At 42.9% G+C, this 20813-nt stretch overlaps 1 protein-coding gene across 2 annotated transcripts in view; it reads left to right on the top strand.

Annotated features, from left to right (window-relative positions):
- stim2b (stromal interaction molecule 2b) overlaps positions 1 to 19774 on the top strand; it is a 33694-nt gene extending 13920 nt beyond the window's left edge. Inside the window, exons 2-12 of one of the 2 annotated variants that reach the window (XM_034615498.1) lie at positions 4108 to 4238; positions 12885 to 12996; positions 13736 to 13847; positions 15473 to 15588; positions 15683 to 15860; positions 15947 to 16124; positions 16629 to 16790; positions 17478 to 17578; positions 18153 to 18391; positions 18472 to 18715; positions 19075 to 19774. In XM_034615498.1, the coding sequence (XP_034471389.1) occupies positions 4108 to 4238; positions 12885 to 12996; positions 13736 to 13847; positions 15473 to 15588; positions 15683 to 15860; positions 15947 to 16124; positions 16629 to 16790; positions 17478 to 17578; positions 18153 to 18391; positions 18472 to 18715; positions 19075 to 19693 (2192 nt within the window). In that variant the 3' untranslated portion in view covers positions 19694 to 19774. The remainder of the gene's footprint in view (positions 1 to 4107; positions 4239 to 12884; positions 12997 to 13735; positions 13848 to 15472; positions 15589 to 15682; positions 15861 to 15946; positions 16125 to 16628; positions 16791 to 17477; positions 17579 to 18152; positions 18392 to 18471; positions 18716 to 19074) is intronic. The other variant, XM_034615499.1, reaches the window with a different exon arrangement.
- The last annotated feature ends 1039 nt before the right edge of the window (positions 19775 to 20813 follow it).

Genomic DNA, 20813 nt, shown 5'->3' with positions numbered 1-20813 from the left:
GGCTCATGTCAAACCCATCATATCCTGCTATCTTAATTTCACGTCGGCTCTGCCCACACCGTCCCCAAAGCCCGGATACTGTTACACTTAATGTGGCTCCTCATCCAAGATGGGGGGGAGGGAGGAAGAGACTTAACCTCCTCCTCCTCCCAGGTAGAAAGTTTGCTCCGGGGGGGGGGGTGACAAGATGTGTCAATGCCCCAGGTCTGTTTTGTCACCACTAACACAAGTTTTGTCATTTTGTGTGACCAAACACCTTCAGGGCTTTGTTTGTTAAGGCTTTAGTTGATCCTATTTGTTGGTTATTTTATATAATGTTTTATCACATTTCAGTTTTATTAATTAAATTGTGCTGTTAGATTTTCTTAGAGGATCATCAGGTGAAATAGTGCAAATAGGTGACACACGTACACAGACTTTAGTAAAGTTTAGGGAGTTCGGTTCTTCTGCGTCTATTCAACTGCATAAACTTATCTCCACGTCCCAAGGGATCTGGTTCAAGGAAGTCCCCAAAAAGTCACAGTAAACACATCAGACACCACACGCTCCTCTTCTCTGCTCCCCCTGTCACCTCCCTAACAGCTTTTTTGTGAAAATAAAGACAGAACCAGCTTAATGAAATGCATATATTGTGCAAAAAAAACTATTTTGAAGTCCTGGATTTCACTTTAAAGGAAGCAGCTGACAGCGGTTTGCTTTTGTTATCAGATTCTTTTGAACCAAACCTGCCACGCTCTGTGACAGCTCGCATGCATTGGTGAGTTACAGCAAAGTGAATTACTGTACGACTGCTTCCCTGCTCGTGTCTTCCTGCTGCGACAGTGTGCTTAACATCTGCATGTGTGTTTGAGCGAGGGAGACCTCTGCCATTGTGGAGCTTTTACATCCTGACAACTGGAAGCCTGACGGGTTAAAAATAACCCAGTGCTTTCCAATTTTGTCATATTTTGGGACCGCTTCTTCCCGGCTGTTGTGATTTTGTGTGCGTCCCCCCGGAACGCTGGGGGTCACCGGCAGCCACTTCCTGTCACATGGCTCCTCATTGTAGTGCTGTCCCCTTAACGTACTCAGACACGCTCAAAAATAGGACACCAGGGAAGGAAAGGCTTTTGCTGTCACGTTTCTGAATTGCACACCAGGAGGGCCATCCCAAATCCTGTCACTGAATGACAGCTCGCTTTTTTTTTTTTGGTCCTGGTTTTGTTTTATCTCCGAATTATCTTTTCCTCTCCGAGCTTCAGAAGACACGTCGGCGTTGTGAAGGGTTCTGCACACACGTAGAACAGAATTAGGCCACTAACGTAGAAAGATCTGATAATAACATCTGATCAACATCATTGCAAGATGTTTGAGAAAGTAAGCAGTAAGTTCTTAAGAACACAAGTTAAAGTGGGTCATTCAATAGGATGTGCAGCCGCCTCTGTGCGTGCATGTGTGTGTGTTTAGTTAAAACACAAGTAAAGTAAAAGAGTTTTCTGCCTGTTTAAATAACCAAGCAGACAAATAGATATGCATGCTATGCAAACAGCCGGCTATGTAAACCGCCCTGGCTGGCTAAGCAAATGCATTATGTAACTTTGTGACAGGAGGCAGATGGACACTGCTGAAGTGAGGCTAATCTTGCTTATGTTGACGATACTTCCTGTTATTAATAGATACACTTTCCCATCTATCTTTATCTTTACAGCACTGAGGCTGTAAACTGAATTGTTCAGATGTTTTTTTGTGGGGGGTATTTGTATATGGTTGGTTTGTTCCCATTTTTATTTCGTTTTTATTTATTTGTATTTATGTGGTTGCGTATACACCAGACTTGGTAGAGGTTAAGGAGGCCAGTTATGGATTGGTATGAGGTTATCATACCCTCAACTAGCTCAGTAAAAGAATATGGATTTCTGATGCTAATAATAAAATTATGGAGAAAGAATTTACATATTGGCTTCTATATATATACATTTAAAAGAATAAAATGACAATAATTCCTGAGATGTCACATCAAAACCTAAAAGACAAATACATTTCATTGAGGCGTAACAATAAACTTTTGTATAACTAACTATAAATAAAAATAAAACACAAATATATTCAAATATATAGAATATAGAAACAATATAGAAATTCAATTTTTTTTTACGCAAAATATAAAGTCAAATGCAGATAATTTCTTCATTGTTTATAATGTAAAATAAAAGTTGATGTGCAGATACCGATATCTCTGTGAAAGGCTCATATTGGCCAAACTTTAAATCAGTCGGACTCTGCACAAGTCAAACATTTTGTCCACAGCATCGTGTTAACAGGTTTGGGTTCCTGCAGCCACCGTGCTCACGCTCTCCCCAACCGACTGTATCTGTTGACCTAAGAACAAATAATCAATTTTGCAACTCGATAATCGTGGAGCCCGGTCCGGTCGGAGCTGTGAGCCAACGCCGGGGTCTTCATTTGACACGGACATCCTCCCCAGTGTCCTCTAATCCAAATTTAGCCCAGGCACTCGTCCAATCAAATAGCTCCTTTAGCTTCTTTGCTAGATTGCCAAGTGGCTCCTCTATAACTAACCTGTTAAGTCTTGTTTCAGTAAACAGAATAAAACCCCACTGTCACTTTTATGCTGTGAATGCTCTATGGTTTATCTTGTTTAAGTTTCATTCAAAATAACTACAACTTGGCCGTCTTTTGCTTATTTTGCAATATTTGAGTGTGAGTGCTCTCTGTGGAGCCCAAAATAGTGTTTTAATATATAAATAAATATAGAAAATATTCTGCTGTTTGTCTACATATTAAAAGCCTTATGTGTAGTGAAATTCACAAAGGATGGACACTTTTCTAACTCAACCTCGACAAAAGAAGAATATTTCCCGGTAATCTCAAACTTTTTTGTAGTTTTATTACGTCACTTGTTCACATTCTTTAAGTTTTCTGGTGGCGTTATATTCTCTACATATCTTCTCTGATAGAAAAACTCCTCTCCTTGCGAACAGCCATTAAGGGCGTGTGCTGCGTGGGCGTTGTTGTGTCTGTCGGCTGCTGTGAAGCTTTGTCTGATCTGAAACTAGTCAAACAGGTAGCATCCTCATGTGGCGGACAGATACGTGCTGTACGTTTTAAACGGTCTTCTGTTCGTGTGTGTGTCTGTGTGTCTGTGTCTGTGAGTTACTGTGGTTGTCATAATCTGTGTCTGTGTGTGTTTTGTGGCTCCGCTGAGACAGTTTGGCAACTGGCCATCTCAAACCATCATCGCTCGGAAGCCTGGAAGTAACGGGTTCACTTCCCCCGGTGGGACGCAGGGGGCTGCATAAAAACAAGTGTGGGGGGTGCCTTGGGGACGCTGCTGGGAGGACAACAGCACACGACACTGAGTTGTCTGTGTGCTGCTGAGGGAACGGTTGAGCCACTTACTGGACCAGTACATTATAAGGGTTTTTATTAATGAACTCGTCTTTTTAGATTAATTAATCTACAGCTACAGGCTCTAAGAGTAGATGCATATTTTTACTAATAGCGATTGAATCCAGAGATATTTCACAACGTGTCCTCCTTCCCAATCACACAGTGCATAATACTAAATAGCTGGAGGGCAGGTGTGGTCAGGCCTCTGAAGGTGGATCCCTGTTACCACATACTTGACTGTAAGAGCTGCACTGAGGTGGATAATTAGTCTTTAACTCCAGTTCTCAGGAAGCAAATATTTGTTGTGTAAAGGCTGTGTGTAGTTTTGTAACTAAAAGTTACGTAAAAGTGACGAATCGTGCAAATTGCTTGTTTGCTCGTACACATAAGGGAGTCAAAAGTCCTAAACTTTGAGTTTAGAGTTCTAAACAAGTCACAGTGTATTTGAGTCAAATATTTACAAATCATGAATACTTTAAACAAATTTACATTTGTTATTTGGTATAGGTTTATGGCTTCAGGCTGCTTTTCTGTTTAATTGTCTTGATAATTGTGCTGTAATTTTATGTTTTTGAGCTTTGGGGATTTGTTTAGCCTAAATCCATCAATCGTCCATTAATCCTGGATGCACCACAAGTCATTGGTGTTAAAGTCCAGTTCAAGTTGCTCGTCTCTTTGACCCTTTCATCGCTGACCTGATTGTTTTCTCCTCTTTAGATCCCTGTCTTATTGTGATGCCGCCATGCATGGGCGAGGCCGACCGCTTCAGTCTGGAGGCGCTGCGGCACATCCACAAACAGCTGGACGACGACAACGACGGAGGGATAGAGGTCAATGAGAGTGTGGAGGTGAGCTTCAGAAATGTACATCTAGGATTTGGTGCGTTAAGCCAAAAAATTAAATTTTAAATGCTGTTGTTTTTGCAAAGGCTGTAATTCCCATATTGTAACAATTATGGGCTTCGTCGTGTTACCGACTCTGCAGCATTTCTCAAATGAGCAATGTTAGCTACTTGTAAATGCTTCAGGTGTTGACGCAAGAATATTTGTCTGTCACATCTTAAAGTGCACGGCCATATACAAGTGAATATTTAGTTTACAGTGCAAACTTTGACTTTAACAGCTTGTAGCAGGCTTGGTAGCTGGTGGGGGGGGGAATTAAGCATCCCCAAAGTCAAATAGTTTTTTCTATTTAGCTGTTAGTCATCACAGGAGAGGGACGCCACAAACTCAAACATCCTCAGTGGTTCTTTTTAAACACGATTCCAAAAGCAAAAAAAATAAAATTGAGGTTTTGAAGTGTGTCCATGTGTTTTGGGCATTGCTTTACTATATCTGCTATATTTGAGGGGGTCCAAAAAACCAAGAGACCACTTTATTTAATCAAAGCACTGGACCCCTCAAGTTTAAATAATCTGTTTGAGGTTTAATTAGGTTGTGGAGTTGTGATTGTTAAGGTTCGGGTAAGAGGCAAGGGAATACGCTGTGTTACTGACGGATCCTAACAAATATATAAAGACATAGAAGTCTGTGTTCATCTGTGTGTGTGGGTGGGTGGGTGGGAGTGTGGTGGGGGGGTTCTGGTGAAGGGACAGGTTTCTGTGAGTGACTAGAGGGCTCGGACTGACATCTGAGAGCACTCTGACCTGCCGTGCCCTGTGCCTCTCTTGGTAATCAACCACCTCTTGCGTTCAAAAGAAAACCACTCGGGACCCTGGTCACATTTTCTCTCTCTCCGTGTGTGTGTGTGTGTGTGTGTGTGTGTGTGTGTGTGTATGTTGACATTTTTACCTGACTGAGAAGTGCTGGTGTGAGAAACAGTTATACCCTGGGGCCTTGCGGTTGTGCCTCAGTAAATAGCTGGACCCTATAACTAAAGACCCGAGAGATCTCCAGGGTTAGACCTGGCCCCCAGCCCACTTTAAGGAGACGTGTTACTGTCTGTGCACTGGCGCTCACTGGGTTGGACTGTGTTACACAGAGCCTCGGCCCTAACCTTTTGTCTTTATAAGGGAAATTACTTGCGTCTGTGTCTTTCCTGCAGAAAAACCCTGAGTTGTTTTTGGCCGTGGCTCATTACTGAGGATTTCCAAGCTTCTTCTTTGGGCTCCGCTGGCAGCCGGAGCAGGGTTTCGTAACATGATGGATTCTCCTTTCACCAAATTAGTGGCAGCCTATCGGTTAGTTTTACTGAGAGAATGGACATTGTGATGTGATCAGGAGGGGGGGGGGGGGAAGCACATTTAAACGATTCAGTCTGTTGGTTTCACAGGGTCGTAAAAAAGACGGTCTGAGGTTTAATATGATTTTTTGGCCTTATAAAGTCTTACGGGTCTTAAATGCACTTAGGTAGGTTCTTAGTTATAATAATGTTTATTTAATGCTACTTCCTTGGTGCTTTAACATTGAGAAACATATACATACTTTGTAATGTCTCCTTGTGTTGTAGTTCTTTCTCAACAATACAAATAACACGCTGTAATAAACTCAAAACAAGGCCAACGTTGAACTGCAAACGTTTCGATGGTTATTCTCTCCTTGGCCAATTCACGTTATCTTCAATCATGGTAAAGTCTAAGTAAATCTGGGACTCTTTTCATTAAATACGCCCTTTAGAAAAGCTTTCAAAGTCTTTAATTTAACTTCTTGTTTCTTCAGGCAGAAACAAACAAACTGTGCAGCCATTTTAATAATCAACAATTAATTTCGTTGGCTTGGCTCTTGAGAAGAATATAATTAAACACTAATTTAAAAACTAATTTGACCAATTACACTGTTTCCTGGCAGTGGTGAGTCAAAGGCAGTGACACGGTTGTGGAGAATGAAAGGTGTAGGAGGGGATCAGGTGTCTTCGGGTACACGTCAAGCCTCATGTGGCCTTCGGGGGCAAGATCGTCAACCCGTTCACCCTTTTGCCACTTGGCTGAAACCTTACCCTCCGCTAACAGAATTCCCCAACGACTCTTCCTGCTTTTCCTTCTCTAGTTCTTGTCGCCCTATTACTAAAATTTAAGAGCATGACTAACGTGAGGGGATGCTCATATTTGTAATGATAAAGCTGTGGTGAGGATATCCAGTTTATCATGACACGCATGTGATACTTCAGCCGGTGGAGAGGATGGATTTCTGTTGAAAATGATGTGGTGGTAAGACCATGCGAATGAGAAGCTTAAAAACAACTATCATGGCAGCATTAGATTGTCCAGGAATTAAAGGGGCTGAAACCTCACCTACATTTGTGGCATCTGTTTAAAAGATGATGTTCAAATGCAGGTATTTCTGGTTCCTCTTTGTTCAGACAGTCTTCGGATGGCGATGCTGTCTTTCTGCTTTGTTGTGTGACCTTTCTCTAGTGACACTTTAAAGCTCTTCCGCATTGTAGCTGTGTGCCAAGTAGTTTCACACTTCTGTATGGTATTTCGATTGCAGGTAATTTGTGATATCAGTTTTCAAGAAATGCATAAATGAGCCATTGAAATGTTGCAGCATGTTAGTCGAGGTCTTAACTGGAAGATCTGAACCCTGCCTTTTATTTACAGCTCATTCTGTCCAACACGATTCACTTTCTTATTGTTATCAGTCACTTGTGAGTTACCTGACACTGTTGAAATGTAAAATTTGTTTTACCCTTAAAGTTCCTGTGTAACTTAACAACAATCAGTGTTGCTAAGTTCCAGGAAAATTAACCAACCCTTGTTTGACAGGTCGTATCACCTCACACAGACACTTTACAGCTTACTGAGTCATGGAGATGAGTGGCCACAGTAAAACGATCCAGAGCCCTAAAGATGACTCCACCTCGTGTTATCATCTTCATATGACACAAACTACATGAGGCCTGTCCTTGGTTTGAATTAGTTTTACTTCAGTAGTTCTCATTAGTTTTAAAAGGGTGTGCTCAAAAATACATGTTAAACATATTTAAACTTCCTATTTTTGGAGAGGCAGCGAGAGCAATGGAGGAGGTGTTCGGGCCAACAAGTATCTCAGTTCCTGTGCAGCTACAATTCTCACTGACGTGTCACATCACAAAGTTTTCACCACGAACACGACAGACTCTGGCTGCGTTTGAAGTCGATATTTGGAGCGGAGAGTCGCTGCCGAACACAAACATCCCTCTGGGGGAAGCAGCCCGATAGATCTTTGTCAGAATCGATCGGCATGATGAGGGCAAAAGGTAGATTTTGACAGTTTTGTGAGCTGCACAATGTAGTTTTACATTTATACTATCGTGATTATGCGCTAGTTGCAATTGTATGAAAGAGTTTTCTACCCCTGAAGCTGGTCTCAGATCAAACAGACCCTCCGTCTACGGCAGCCTAAATAAACACAAACAGGAATAGTGGACGTCTTGATGTGTATTTATAGTCTCAAAAAAGTAATCACTTATTTTAACCGTCCTTCCAAACACATCTGTAATTTTACCAATGCTGGAACCAATCCAGCTGTAATCCTGTTAGACATAATCCTGTCTCTGATTACTGCGTGAGTCTGGGTATGGCGTGGGGGGGGGGGGGGGGGTTTGAATGACGTTCAGGGTGTCTGTTGCTGAGCACAGTCCGCTGGGGACGGCAGGTGCACGTCCAGTCCTCGGGGTGCCGGGCCCTGCACGTCTGCCAAGGAGATGCTCGGCTGGATCGTGGTGTATCGTTTTAAAACGGCAGGAACCCAACCCATGTCGCGGCAGGCGGGGGGGGGGGGGGCGATGGCGCTGCTGATGTTTTTGTTTAGTTCATATCTTGGGTTCCGCCTTTGTGCAGGCAGTGTGTATATGTACTGCATGTTGTGTGTTTAACGTTGGTATGATCAGAGGGAATTTGAGGAGGCTCCTGGAGGGTTTGGATGTATCTATAGAAAGGAGGAATCTCACAGGCTTCTTGGATGCGTTTGTTGACTTGTCTGGGAATGTTCAAGAGAGAGGGATTTTATTTTCAACGCGCCGCTTTAAATTTAGACAAAACTTGTGCATTGTGTTGGTTCAGCCAAATTACAAAATTTGCCCTAAGCTGGTGTAACTTAAACTATTTATAAATACATAAATGATAGTATTTTTTTATGATTTTGGCATCAATGTAATCAAATCCATTAATATGTTACTGTATGTATCTAATTTATTGGCTACTGATAACCAGTTATGGACATTTGTATCTGGTCCTTGAATTTAATCTATAATCGTCCAGCGACTGCATCTCAGTGTCTATTTAAGAAAATAAAACTACAGACCTGTGCTGCTCTGAGAGTAACACGATAGATGTCATTCAAAGTAATTTCATTTCCATTAACAGATCATATTATTGTCAAAAGCAAAGTTAACAGGACTCACAGACGAATTTGTGTTAACTCAAAATGAAATCATGAGGAAGATTATGTCATGCAGAGACTGTCCGGCTGCCATGTGTGAAAAATACATTCTGCTCCAAGTAGTTTAGGTTTTTTCATAAATCCAATCCAGGTACTTTTTGTCCCAGACTGCGCCCACACATTTATAACAGTTAATTAATTCTGCGTCGAATCAAAAAATCATTTGGGACCGAAGATGATCGATGGACGAAGGATGTAATAACGTTCAGTAAATTAGACGAGCAGATGTGGACAGATAGACTGATACAGTAGATATCGGGGGTGAAAGGAGTCGCAGTCGACTGCTAGACAGAGCAGAGGCTCATGGGAAGTGTGGGTCTCAGACTCAGCCAACTACCCCCCCCCTCCAAACCTGGAATCTGATGTGAACAAATATGTCTTTGTTTGCCAATGTGTGTGTGTGTGTGTGTGTTTTGCCAATGCTTGTCTGACCATGTCACACCCAGCCTCTGCTAGACCTCTATACGTGTGTGTGTGTGCGTATCGTTGTTTAACTGACAGGCCGAGTTGTCGCTCGCTATCCCGTCGTCTTTACCATGTTTACGTTCACGTTAACATTTCATTAGTTTCTTTGGCATTTCAACATGCTGCACAGCGCGGCTCTGATCGTCCGAGCTACCACGCAAACACTTAACCACAGAAGCTGTAAAGGAAACCACACAAAGAGCTGGCCACATCTTTTATATGACTCAATAAAGCGTCACAAATTAAAGCCAATTGCCCAATGAAACCACCTCGATCCAGACTGTGTGTGTGTGTGTGTAATTTGATGTGCACCAAATTACACACACTGATATCAGTCCCCTAAACATATAATACGGAAGATTTTCTTCATCACGATTCATGAATTATTTATTGGGAAATTTGTGAAAATGTCAAAAACAACAAAAACTGCTCGCAAAGTTAAAGAAGTAACGAACAATTCCTGGATCGATGCCTTTGTCCAGATCTTTGCCAAAATCGAATGGGTTCTTTCATGATTCATGTCCCATCCTAATCCACCAAGTCTAACCCTGCTAACCAACTAACTAACCAATGGAATCGAGGTGGAAAGATAACCTCCTCGGGGGAGGTCTGCACTGCACCCACTTTCACTTTGGATGAAATGTTCTGAAATGACCACAGTTCAATTTCCTTTTCTGCATTTGGCAAATGTCCTTGAAGGCTGCATCTCTGTCGGCAGGATTTCATTTCTGATAAAGTTCAGGGAGCATTAAGGGCTTTTGCGAGTTGTTGTTTTGGACTCGTGTTGCACATGTTGTGGTTCCTCCGGTGACTCGCCAGAGCGTTTGGTTCCTCTAGTCAGTTCCTGTCTTCTACGTCAGTGAGGAAACTCATTTGCATCTGCATTGTGAAAGAAGAATGAGACGGAGAAAAGGCTCTGTGCAAACCTTTAAGGCCACTTTGAGTATTTTGTCCATCGCTCAAGTGGTGAAAGAGCTTTTCAGACCCAAAAGGACACTGTTAGAACACAGGCTGCAACTGGATTCAGTAGAAAACTGCAGTTTCTACAACCCAATCAGTGTGTTGCCCTTTCATAATGAGATCAAATAGTGTAATAACATTAGATTCTCTGTGGGGAAAATCCTGGATCCATTGATGTGAGGGTAATAAATCATTTAGGAAATATTTGATCTCCCATCTTCGCAGCATTACGGTCAATTGGTCCAAACTAAAATATCTCAAGAATAATCGAATGGATTGGCACATGTTTTTGTGTTTGTTGTTATTGTGACCACAGGATGAATTCTGGTGACTTTGGTGATTCCGTGAGTTTTCATCCAGCAGTTTAAAGTCTTCACTTATTCTGTAAAATATCTAAAAAGCGTTTATTATTTTAAATCCTGATTCACTAATGTTGTAAATGTTTTCCGAGCAGCAAAGCTTGCATAGTTCACTTTGAATGAGAAACTATCTCCCACTTAAAGAGATAAGCTGTGATTCTGTAAATTCAATAAACTGAAACCAGCTGAACTGTAGATGAGTTTAAAAAGACTTAGAGGTCAATAAAAACCAGCGTCTATTAAGCAGGGAACTTTTAAAATATGAGGATTTCTACATAGAGTTTGGTGGTTTTGTGACAGCGGTCATTTGGTTCATGAAGCCGGGGATCATGGGTAATTTATTCAGTTGTGCTTCAAAACACCCAACACAATTAGTTACCACATGTGGCTGCAGAGGGCACTGTCACTCAGCAGTGTGTTGCTTTAAATGTGTCCTTAGACTAAAAAGTACATTTTAATTAATTCATGTGCTCGACGTGAAAGTCACTGGAGACGGTTTCTAACAGTTTCTTGATCAGAGTGTTTTTTTTTCTGTGGCAGGAGAAACGTGTTCAGCGCCGGAGACGTTAGTGTCAGGCAGCAGCTCAACACCACACTGCTATTGTGTATTCAATGTCAGGCGCCCAGCGTCTGTCACCGTGCACAGTGGAGACGTGTGTGAAAGTACCGATGTACTTTCAATCTGCCATTTCCACGTCTGTGTCCATGTCTTGATAAGTGCAGCTGTTTGAGGTGTAAAGGCTTTCAGGAGCATTTTAAGGGAATTGGGTGCAGTCGAGCAGCGATGATGACTTGTGTCTTCCTGCTGTGCTGGAATCTGAGCGTGCTGCTTCAGTCTCGTCAAGTCAGATGTGAAACTCATTGATCTGTGACTATGATTCATCGCAGGGTGACATGTCAAAACACCTCCGGCTGCAGCTGCAACGTTCAGTTCTGTGTGATTCAAAAACATCGTAGTGGGTCACTGATGAGTTTTCTTCTCTCGCTGTAGCTCCTTGTAAAGAGGATCTGGGGGTTTGTAGCCGACAGGTACAGTCAGTACGTCCAGTTCTGCAGAAAATACATTCACTGATCACACTGAGGTTGAAAATGCAGGAAATCTCAATTCCTCTGTCAACTTCCACTTTGCATCTTCACCAACGCCCCCAGCTTCTCTTTACAGCTGCTTTCAGACAATCACTGGGCTCCTGAGATTTCAACTATTCACGACTTGTCACGTGTAGTCCCTCAAATTTATCCAGTGTCTTGGATACTGGGCGTAGAAGATTGATGCCACTTTAATCTTTTGAGCTGGAACGGTTAGCCAAGCTTACCCTGACGACTGGCAGCAGGGGGCTTCTCCTGGCTAACGCCAGTTTAACCTTCACAAGAAGTTACAGCTGTTTCCACGCTCTCTGTCTTCAGGCCAAGCTCATTTCTGCTCCAGCATGAATATGAACTTGTAATATGTACTTTTTAAAATATAGTTTTTTCCAGCCGTTGTGGTTGTTTTTAAAAGAACACTACCATAATAATAATTTAGTTACAAGGCACGTCACAACTTGCTGTCTAAAAATGTTCATAAATGCTTTCAAACTTTATTTAACTGTATTTAGTCCTCTTGTTTGGAAAAGTGGTTAATATTGCTGAATTAGATTTTTTAAATGATTGGACTCCTGTTGGCTGGAAGCTCTGTCAACAACTCGCCTCAAATCTACATTTTCAGCTTATTGTCGATGAATTCAAATTATCTGAGATTTGCATGTGAAAACCACCCACTGGATGTGAACTCTGCACACATCCACCTTATGCTGCTACGGTGTCAATCTGCAAGTCAGTGTAATGTTTGCAGAGTAGCACCTAACCGCTTTGATATCAGGAGCTAATTCGTTATCAAATGTTTTTAGTTGATGCCTAAACACCACACGCACATAAACAAGGTTCTGCAAGATGAGCCGTTGGGTAGTCAGCCATGCTTCTTGGTAATGCTACTGGTGTTCTGGTAATTCTTTAGTGGGTTTGTTTGGTGTGTCCGACTCTGCCGGGGCATTTAGTTCTGAGCTACCAAAGGAGGAGAGCCGGAAACTGAAAAGACACACACACACAGGTGGAAGTGGTGCCTTTCTCCTAAAGTCCCTAAAAGGAAGAAAGGAGAGTGAAAAGAAAGAGTGAGTGTGTGTGTGAGATTTAAAGCCAAACCTTTAGGCAAAGCCAACTTTCTACGCCTCCTTCTGTCAAAACCACACATGGACATACACAGACGAGCTGTGTCTGCCCCAGACTCTCAGTCTAAAATGTTATAAACCAATAAAAGTACATGTATTGCGATGCCCATGAAAAGACATTAACTCTGTCTCATGTATTTCCCCAGTTTATAATAGAGGACATGAAGCAGCAGCAAACCAACAAGCACAGCAACCTGCACCGTGAAGACCAGCACATCACAGTGGAGGAGCTGTGGAAGGGCTGGAAGACGTCTGAAGGTAAATCACAGAAGTGAACTGTCTCTGCATCCAGACAAACACACGTGTCTTCATTGTGTGTAGAGGAGAGGAGATGTAAATGAGAAGAAAGTGATAACATTAAGAATAAAGTCGCAATTTAACTTGAAAAAAGTACCAGATTTTCTTTATTTTAGAAACCTGACTAGACTTACTCGTCTGAGGCGTCAAGGGCAGAATGAGACTAAACAATGATCTACTCTGAGGAGAGTATTCATCCAGAGTGAAGTGCAGCTTTTTATTTTCTCTGCAGATTATTATCATAAAATAAAAGTAGTCAAGAAGCAATTCTGAACAGCTTTTAATTAGCATTTAGTGGTATCGACTGTTTTACTGGTGTTGATAATAGACTTTCCCTCCAAGTGACACAGTGTTTAAGGTAATATTGAATCTGATCTCTTCCGCCTCCTCTCCTGCTACCTCTCCTATTTGAATTTCAAATTGGGACAAAATTTGAAACCAACTCCTCCTCTCTTTACGACACATCTGTGTTTTGCCTTCAAACACAATCTGTCATTCTCAACCTGTGTTCGTGTGCACCAGTGTTTATTCACCACTCTGGAAGTAACTGTGAAATAAACGTCATAACTTTTGGTTTTGGTGAAACACGGCGTCAGGATCTCTACTTCTTGTACTGAGGCTAAGAAACTTTGTTATTCTGTGACTATTAAAATCTTTAAAGAAGTAATGACATCATCACCATGTTCCCTCTCTCTCTCAGTCCACAACTGGACGATGGAGGACACGGTGCAGTGGCTGAAGGAGTCGGTGGAGCTGCCGCAGTATGAGACGAACTTCCGGGACTTCCGGGTCTCGGGGAACACTTTACCTCGGTGAGCACAGCTCGACTGATGAGAAACAACCTGTGCAGAACATCTTCTGAGTTCACTCACAATCTTAATTTTAATTATTTATGACTTTTCTAAACCTTAAAGGCTTGATATAAATAATTTGCCTCAAATTAAGATGCTCTGGGGGAAGAGTGATTATGATCAGTGGTAATATTATGATCGTTGTTAGTTCAATGCTGCCCACTGGTGGTTGTTAGTGGCAACACAAGGTGGATTTTCTGGAACAGGTAGATGTTTTTGTGAATTTCCAGATCAGTTTACTTTTAAACCTTTTGAATCCAGTGCTGTGGTTGTCTTTTCCTCACTGTATCTGTTGTGTCCTTAAACAAACTTTAATCGTGACGTCTTTACTCAAGATATTCCCAGAATTCCCTCCTTGTGGCACCGTGTGAAGATTAAATTGTCAACTCAAGTAATCTGAGAGTTGATGTTACAGAAAGTCAGACGCTGCCGGGACACTTGTGGAATGTGACCCGCTGCAAACTGCATGTACGGCATGAGTAGAGCGGAGCGGTTTCGTGTTCCGCCACAGGGCCGGTGGGCGCTGACTCATGAAGTGATGTCACGGCAGAGGGGTACAGTTTCTCCTGGCTGCCATGTTGTCTCAGCCGTACAAGATGGTGGTGGCACGCAGTGGTGTCACAGGGACGAATCAGGCAGAGTGCACGTTGTGTGTCTGTGTGTGTGTCCTACCCACAGAAAGACACACAATCACATCTGTAGTTCTCAGTGGGATTTGAGTGATATGAGGCTCTTTAGACCAATACTGTGACGCTAGAGGCCGGAAAAATTCAATCATTCCTCCTGTTTCCCTTATAATTGAATTTCTGTCAGTTTTTACGCCTGGGGGGGGGCAGGCAGTGTATTTTCAGCACCTCTTTAGTTACAAAACTGTCAATTGTGTCGTCATTTACTGAAGAACCTGGACAATATGGTTCATTATGGCTCAGACAATATAAACAGCCTGAGATGTGTTTGGTTCCTGCAGCGTTACAGCTTTTTTTATTGCTTGAATATTTATTGTGAGGGATCACATCAGGTCCAGTGAAGCAGCTGGTAATATTCATTATGTATGTTATGACTCATACGTTGTATTTACAGTAAAACATTGAGTCAAAGCAGTTTTCACAACAGGGTATTCTTTAATAAAGTATTAAAAGTAAAAGTACTTGCAGGGTGTAAATCTAGTTTCTAAAGAGCTAGTCTACTGCATCATGTTTAACATGTAAACTCTCTTTTGCAAACCACATAAATTGCAGCTGTGCATATTCACATCTGGAGTCAAATATCCATGCTGAAGAATTGCAGCTGTGCAAACCTTTGTGCCACTGATGGAAATCTGCAGTTGGCCTCATACATCTGTAACTGTGACGGTCTCACCACAACCTGGAGGACATCCCTTCATATATTATTCATCTGTTAACCCTGGCACTAATGCACAGTATATTATTAAGTCATTATATATAAAAATACTTTTCACTGTTGTGGGTTATATAACATTATAAATGCACAGCAGTCAGTGATAAGGTCTCAGTGTAGAAAGGTAAATCCAGTGTGACTAACTGCTCAGTATTCACTGCTGATTCGTGTTTCTCTTCATATTTCAGAATAGCAGCAAATGAACCGTCGTTTATGTCGATGCAGCTGAAGATATTAGACCAGCGGCATAAACAGAAACTAAACCTAAAGGCCCTCGACGCGGTGCTGTTTGGTCCTCCGCTCCGTGAGTACACACACAACCATCACTACTCATTAAATCCAAATACCAGCTTCACAAATGTGTTTTTTCTGTAACCAACCCTTCCTTCTTGCTGCAGGTCCACAACATAACTGGATGAAAGACTTCGTCCTGATGGTTTCCATAGTGATCGGTGTTGGGGGCTGCTGGTTTGCCTACGTGCAAAACAAGTCCAGCAAGGTGCACATCTCTCAGATGATGAAGGATCTGGAAAGCCTGCAGCACGCCGAGCAAAGCCTCTTAGACCTGCAGAGCCGGTGCGTGAGAACACAGTCATCTGAAACTTTCTGAGTTAAAACTGGAAGTAGAGTTTTGTTTAAAACTTACTTCTGTTTCCTCTTAGACTGGAGAAAGCTCAGGAGGAGAACCGCACGGTGGCGGTGGAGAAGCAGAACCTCGAGCAGAAAATGAGGGATGAGATCAACGGGGCCAAGAAGGAGGCTCATCGGCTCCGAGAGCTGCGAGAGGGAGCTGAATGTGAGCTGAGCCGCCTGAAATATGCTGAGGAGGAGCTCGTACAGGTACCGACCCTCACCCACAGATCAGCACTATTCAACTGCATTAATATTCTACTGAAGGAGACAGTATTAAAATCATTACTGTGAATATAGTCATCATTGCTGCTAAATGACCTTGAGAGATTGAGTTCAGATTTTTTCATTAAAATTTGTATTTCTTCCACAAAATAGATTATTGGACGTTCACAAGACTTAATAAAAGAAAATCAATTCAATTTGTAAAGCACCAACTCCTCACATCCATTATCTCAAGTCACTTTACAGAGTCAGGTAGAAAATTAAAAAATTATGAGCAAGCACTCGATAAAAAAACAGCAGCAGTGATGTGAGTTCCTTTTGGTAATGAAGGTAAATCTGACTTTCTACACAGCAAACTAAGTCTGAAAACACATTTAAATTCAAAGGGTTACTAATCACTCTCTCTTACTGTTTATGATCAATAATCTCACGGGAAAAGGTTTTAAATATTCGCCTCTAACCCTGATGTGCACTCTGTTTCCCCTGAAGGTTCGAAAGGCCCTGAGGAGAGCGGAGAAGGAGATGCACTCGGAGCGCTCGGTGCCAGAAGCTCTTCAGAAGTGGCTGCAGCTCACGCACGAGGTGGAGGTTCAATACTACAACATCAAGAAGCAGAACGCGGAGCTTCAGCTGTGCGTCGCCAAAGACGAGGTAACTTTCTCTGGGTGTTATTGCACCACGGATCAACTTAAAAAACAAGAAAATTAACAAATTAAAAGGATGTTGCTGCTCTTGTAAGTTCAGTGTCACGTTTTCTTACTTCAAATTTAACCTCCAGACACACAGCTCCTCTACTAGAGTCTTTATATTTATTTTATAATCAGAAATACAAACCTTCCCCAACATTCACCTCTAATCACCTGATACAGGAAGTGAAACTGTGATTCAAATCCATCTCTCGTGTCAACATCCATTTGTTTTAATTCATGTGGTTCAAAATCCGTGTGTTGTCGCCTGGCAGCTCTGTAGCAGTGGTAGTAATAATATAAAATATCACTCACATTACCACTGGTGTGATATTTTGGCCGGTGAACTGATGACTGAGGAAGTGGCAGCGCTCCAGCTGACGTATGAGGAAGTCAAATTTAAAGTGACCATTACTACAAAGTAAAAGCCACAGGATTCAATTACAACCGCACACGGGGATAATTAAGTTTTACTCTGGTACTTATCTCTGTAGTGAACTGTAATAAGATCTCAACTAACGCACTTAATAGTTAAATTGTCTTTTTATGATATTGTTTGACTCATTTCATTCGTGGATTTCCCTGCTCATACAATGAATATTAATGATAAAGATTGCTGCAATGTAACATTTACATTTTTCTACAATTTCAGGCAGAGAAAATCAAAAAGAAGAGAAGTTCTGTGTTTGGAACTCTTCACGTAGCCCACAGTTCATCACTGGATGAGGTGGACCACAAGATACTAGAGGCAAAGTGAGGACTCACACTGACTCACACACACGATTAATGTGACGCAACAGTAGCTATAAGTACACATTGAACTAGATTAGCTCTCAGTAGGTACATACCTCCACCCACAGTCGTTCAATCCACTTTTCTTTACCTTCCACCAGGAAATCAGCTCAGTAGTTTTTGTGTAATCCTGCAGAAAAACAAACAAAAGAGGTGATAACATCTGTATATGTGACTAAAGGTGGATTCACGCACTTATCAGCCACATGTTTAGAAGCTGCACCTGTTGATTTAATGTGCTGAATATTACAATAAACTGAATTTGTGTCATTAAAAACCAGATTACGTGATAGAGACGTTTGTTTTGTTCTTCAAAGATTAAATTCTTTACTCGAGCCGTCAGAACAATAAACCAAGTTTTATATTAGATATATTTCATGTAATCAAACCTCTATAACCCCTGTTCTGCCACTGAATTCTTTTGTGTTTAAATCCCAAACTGACGAATCAAAGCACAGACGGCCTCTTTCAGTTTAACAGTTGCCAAACACAGTGTCTGTATCGTGCCGCCATCTCATTGGTCTGCGTTCCTCAGGAAAGCCCTGTCGGAGGTGACGGCGTGCCTGAGGGAGCGGCTGCACCGCTGGCAGCAGATCGAGAAGCTCTGTGGCTTCCCTGTGGTCAGTAACTCGGGGCTGCCGAGCCTCACGGCCAGCCTCTACTCAGACCACAGCTGGGTGGTCATGCCGCGAGTTTCGGTGCCTCCCTACCCCATCGCGGGAGGAGTGGATGACCTGGACGAGGACACGCCTCCCATCCATCCACAGTTCTCCAGTAAGTACGCCGACGGAGGGTTTTGACGGTGGTTTTCTCTCTTGGTGTTTTATCATTCACCGTCTCTATCTTTCCTCCAGCGGGCTCGTTGATCCGTCCTTCGCTGACGCGCAACAGCAGCCTGTGCCGCTCCCGCCGCAGCCTGATGAACTCCCCGCAGTCCTCGCTGATGTCGCCGGACCCCGACCTGCTGTCCATGGCCAGCTCGTCCCTCTCCTATCACCCCGAGGCCGACGACGAACATATCATGTTCAGCTCGGATAGGAGGGGGTATGTAGCGGTGGCCGGAACGCCGCGGAATGGTTTTAAAGTTTGGACTTACAGGTGTTTTATCCAGATATTCACACTGACGCTTTGAGCTTGGGGTTGATTGGTAACTTTTGTCTCTGGGTGTCATCTAGAACGTGGAGGATGCATGAATGACATCAACATTAATCTGCACACAACTAGTGCATGCCTGACACAGTTTATTAGCAGGATCTTTTTCTCCTGGTAGCTAAACCCCAAGGAAACTCCAAAAGTGGCCACAGTCATGTAGCAATGATGAGCCAGAGTTAAAAACCTGCCAGGATAAAATATGTCAATAGAAGATTTATACACACAACACTAATGTTGCCATGTAGCTGTAACATTTCCTCCTTTTTGCGAGTCTCCTCATGTTGACGTTGCGTCTCCTCCCTCAGGGAACCGACTCAGGAGGGCGGCTCCGACTCAGACTCCCTCAACTCGTCCATGGGCCGGAAGCAGCCGCACAACCCCTGCACGCCCGGATCGGAGACCCCGTACCGCAAGATCTCCCGCGAGGAGCTGCTGCTGTACAGCCAAAGTCCGGAGCTCGCAGCCTGCACCACCCACACCAGCAGCAGCAGCAGCAGCAGCAGTCTCAGGGACTCCACGCCTCCCCCTCTTCCCCCGACCCCGGCCACCACCCCCTCAGGGCCGCCCTCCACCTCGCCCTCCCCGGCCTTGGAGCACCACCCGTTTGCACACAGAGGCTCTCCTGACCTCACCCTGCCCGAGTCTCAGAGCGTGACCTTCACGCAGGGGGTCGTCACCTCGCCCACGGGGAAGGGCGTGTACAACGGCATCCTGGAGAAGTCCTACAGCTACGGGCAGCTGCCGGCCAGCATGCTGCCCAATGTGGGGCGCTACCCGTCTCTGACCTCCCTGGACTCGGAGGGCCGGAGCGTGGGAAGGGAGCACAAGCTCCAGAGCACCTCCTCCCAGGACTCCAGCGACAATGGAGAGAGAATCAAGCGCTCCTCGTCTAAAATCAAAAGCCTATTTAAGAAGAAAAAATAAAACTTAGAGAGCGAAAGAGAGAAATAAGATAAGTTGTTTTAGCCTGAATACTAATAAAAAGGACATCACTATAAGCTAAAACATTTCATTTTCTCTCCTAAGTTATTTTGTTATCAAAGATGGAATGTAGCTCAGGCTGGACGCGTTCAAACACTCCAGACTGGTCGCCTTATTTTTAAATAATGCCTTTTTATTTAGTTCACTCAGCCTCACGGGGAAACCTGCAGAGGTCACGGAAAGGTCAATCCGACGCCACACACGACCTGGTCGCCGTCTTCTCTTAAATGTTACTTTGCTTTTCAACCAAAAAAAGCCACTTTGAGTAACGGTATCGTGTAAAACGTAGTGTTTCACTGTCGATGTCTTGTAGAGAAACATATCTGCTGTTTAAATCGCACTTTGAATAGCGACAGCAACACGTGAATAACACCCAGAAAAAAAAAAGGTCGTATAGTAGATTTGGGATAATGTATCGTCTTTTCTCAAGTGTCCTAATTTACGACGGAGTATCAGGGCCACTTATAGGGAAAATAAATCAGAGATAACGAGATTAAAGTACATTTTAGGAATTCTGGAGCATCTTGTTAAATTAAACTTTGGCATATGTTTAACTTAAATAACAAAATAATTCATCTCAACTTAACAGGAGTTTTAAAATGTGGTGCAGACTTGCAGTTGATTAAAGTCCTCGGTTACAAAAGCGAGCTTTTCAAAGGGAATTTTTAGTTTCTCGAGAAACACAAAAAAAGATAGACCCTCTTCTTAATAAATTGCCACTTTTATCTCTAATATTTATTTTCTGTAACATGGCCCTAATACTCAGTCGTACTAATCACCCCCCTCCCTGTTCAAATTATGAGTTGCATCTTAAACAGTCTTCAAGTGCTAAACCCGTGTACTTGATGAATTTTCCTTTTTAAAAAGAAAAATCCTGCTCAAAACTTTATTGCACTACTGCTTTCCTGGTATTTTGGGAAAGAGCCACTGCTGGCGGAGTACATATTGAATAAAGATCCAGAGACGAGGGGAACACATGGGCGGCGGCAGGGAAAATGCAGCATGTAATGCCAGAGCCACGATTATCTGATGCATCTTTACTGTCGCCCTCCATTATCCTCTC

The sequence above is a fragment of the Hippoglossus hippoglossus genome, chromosome 18 (assembly GCF_009819705.1).
Source record: "Hippoglossus hippoglossus isolate fHipHip1 chromosome 18, fHipHip1.pri, whole genome shotgun sequence".
NCBI lineage: Eukaryota > Metazoa > Chordata > Actinopteri > Pleuronectiformes > Pleuronectidae > Hippoglossus > Hippoglossus hippoglossus.
Note: the sequence above shows the minus strand (reverse complement) of the source record. Positions and strands in the feature narration are given on the sequence as shown.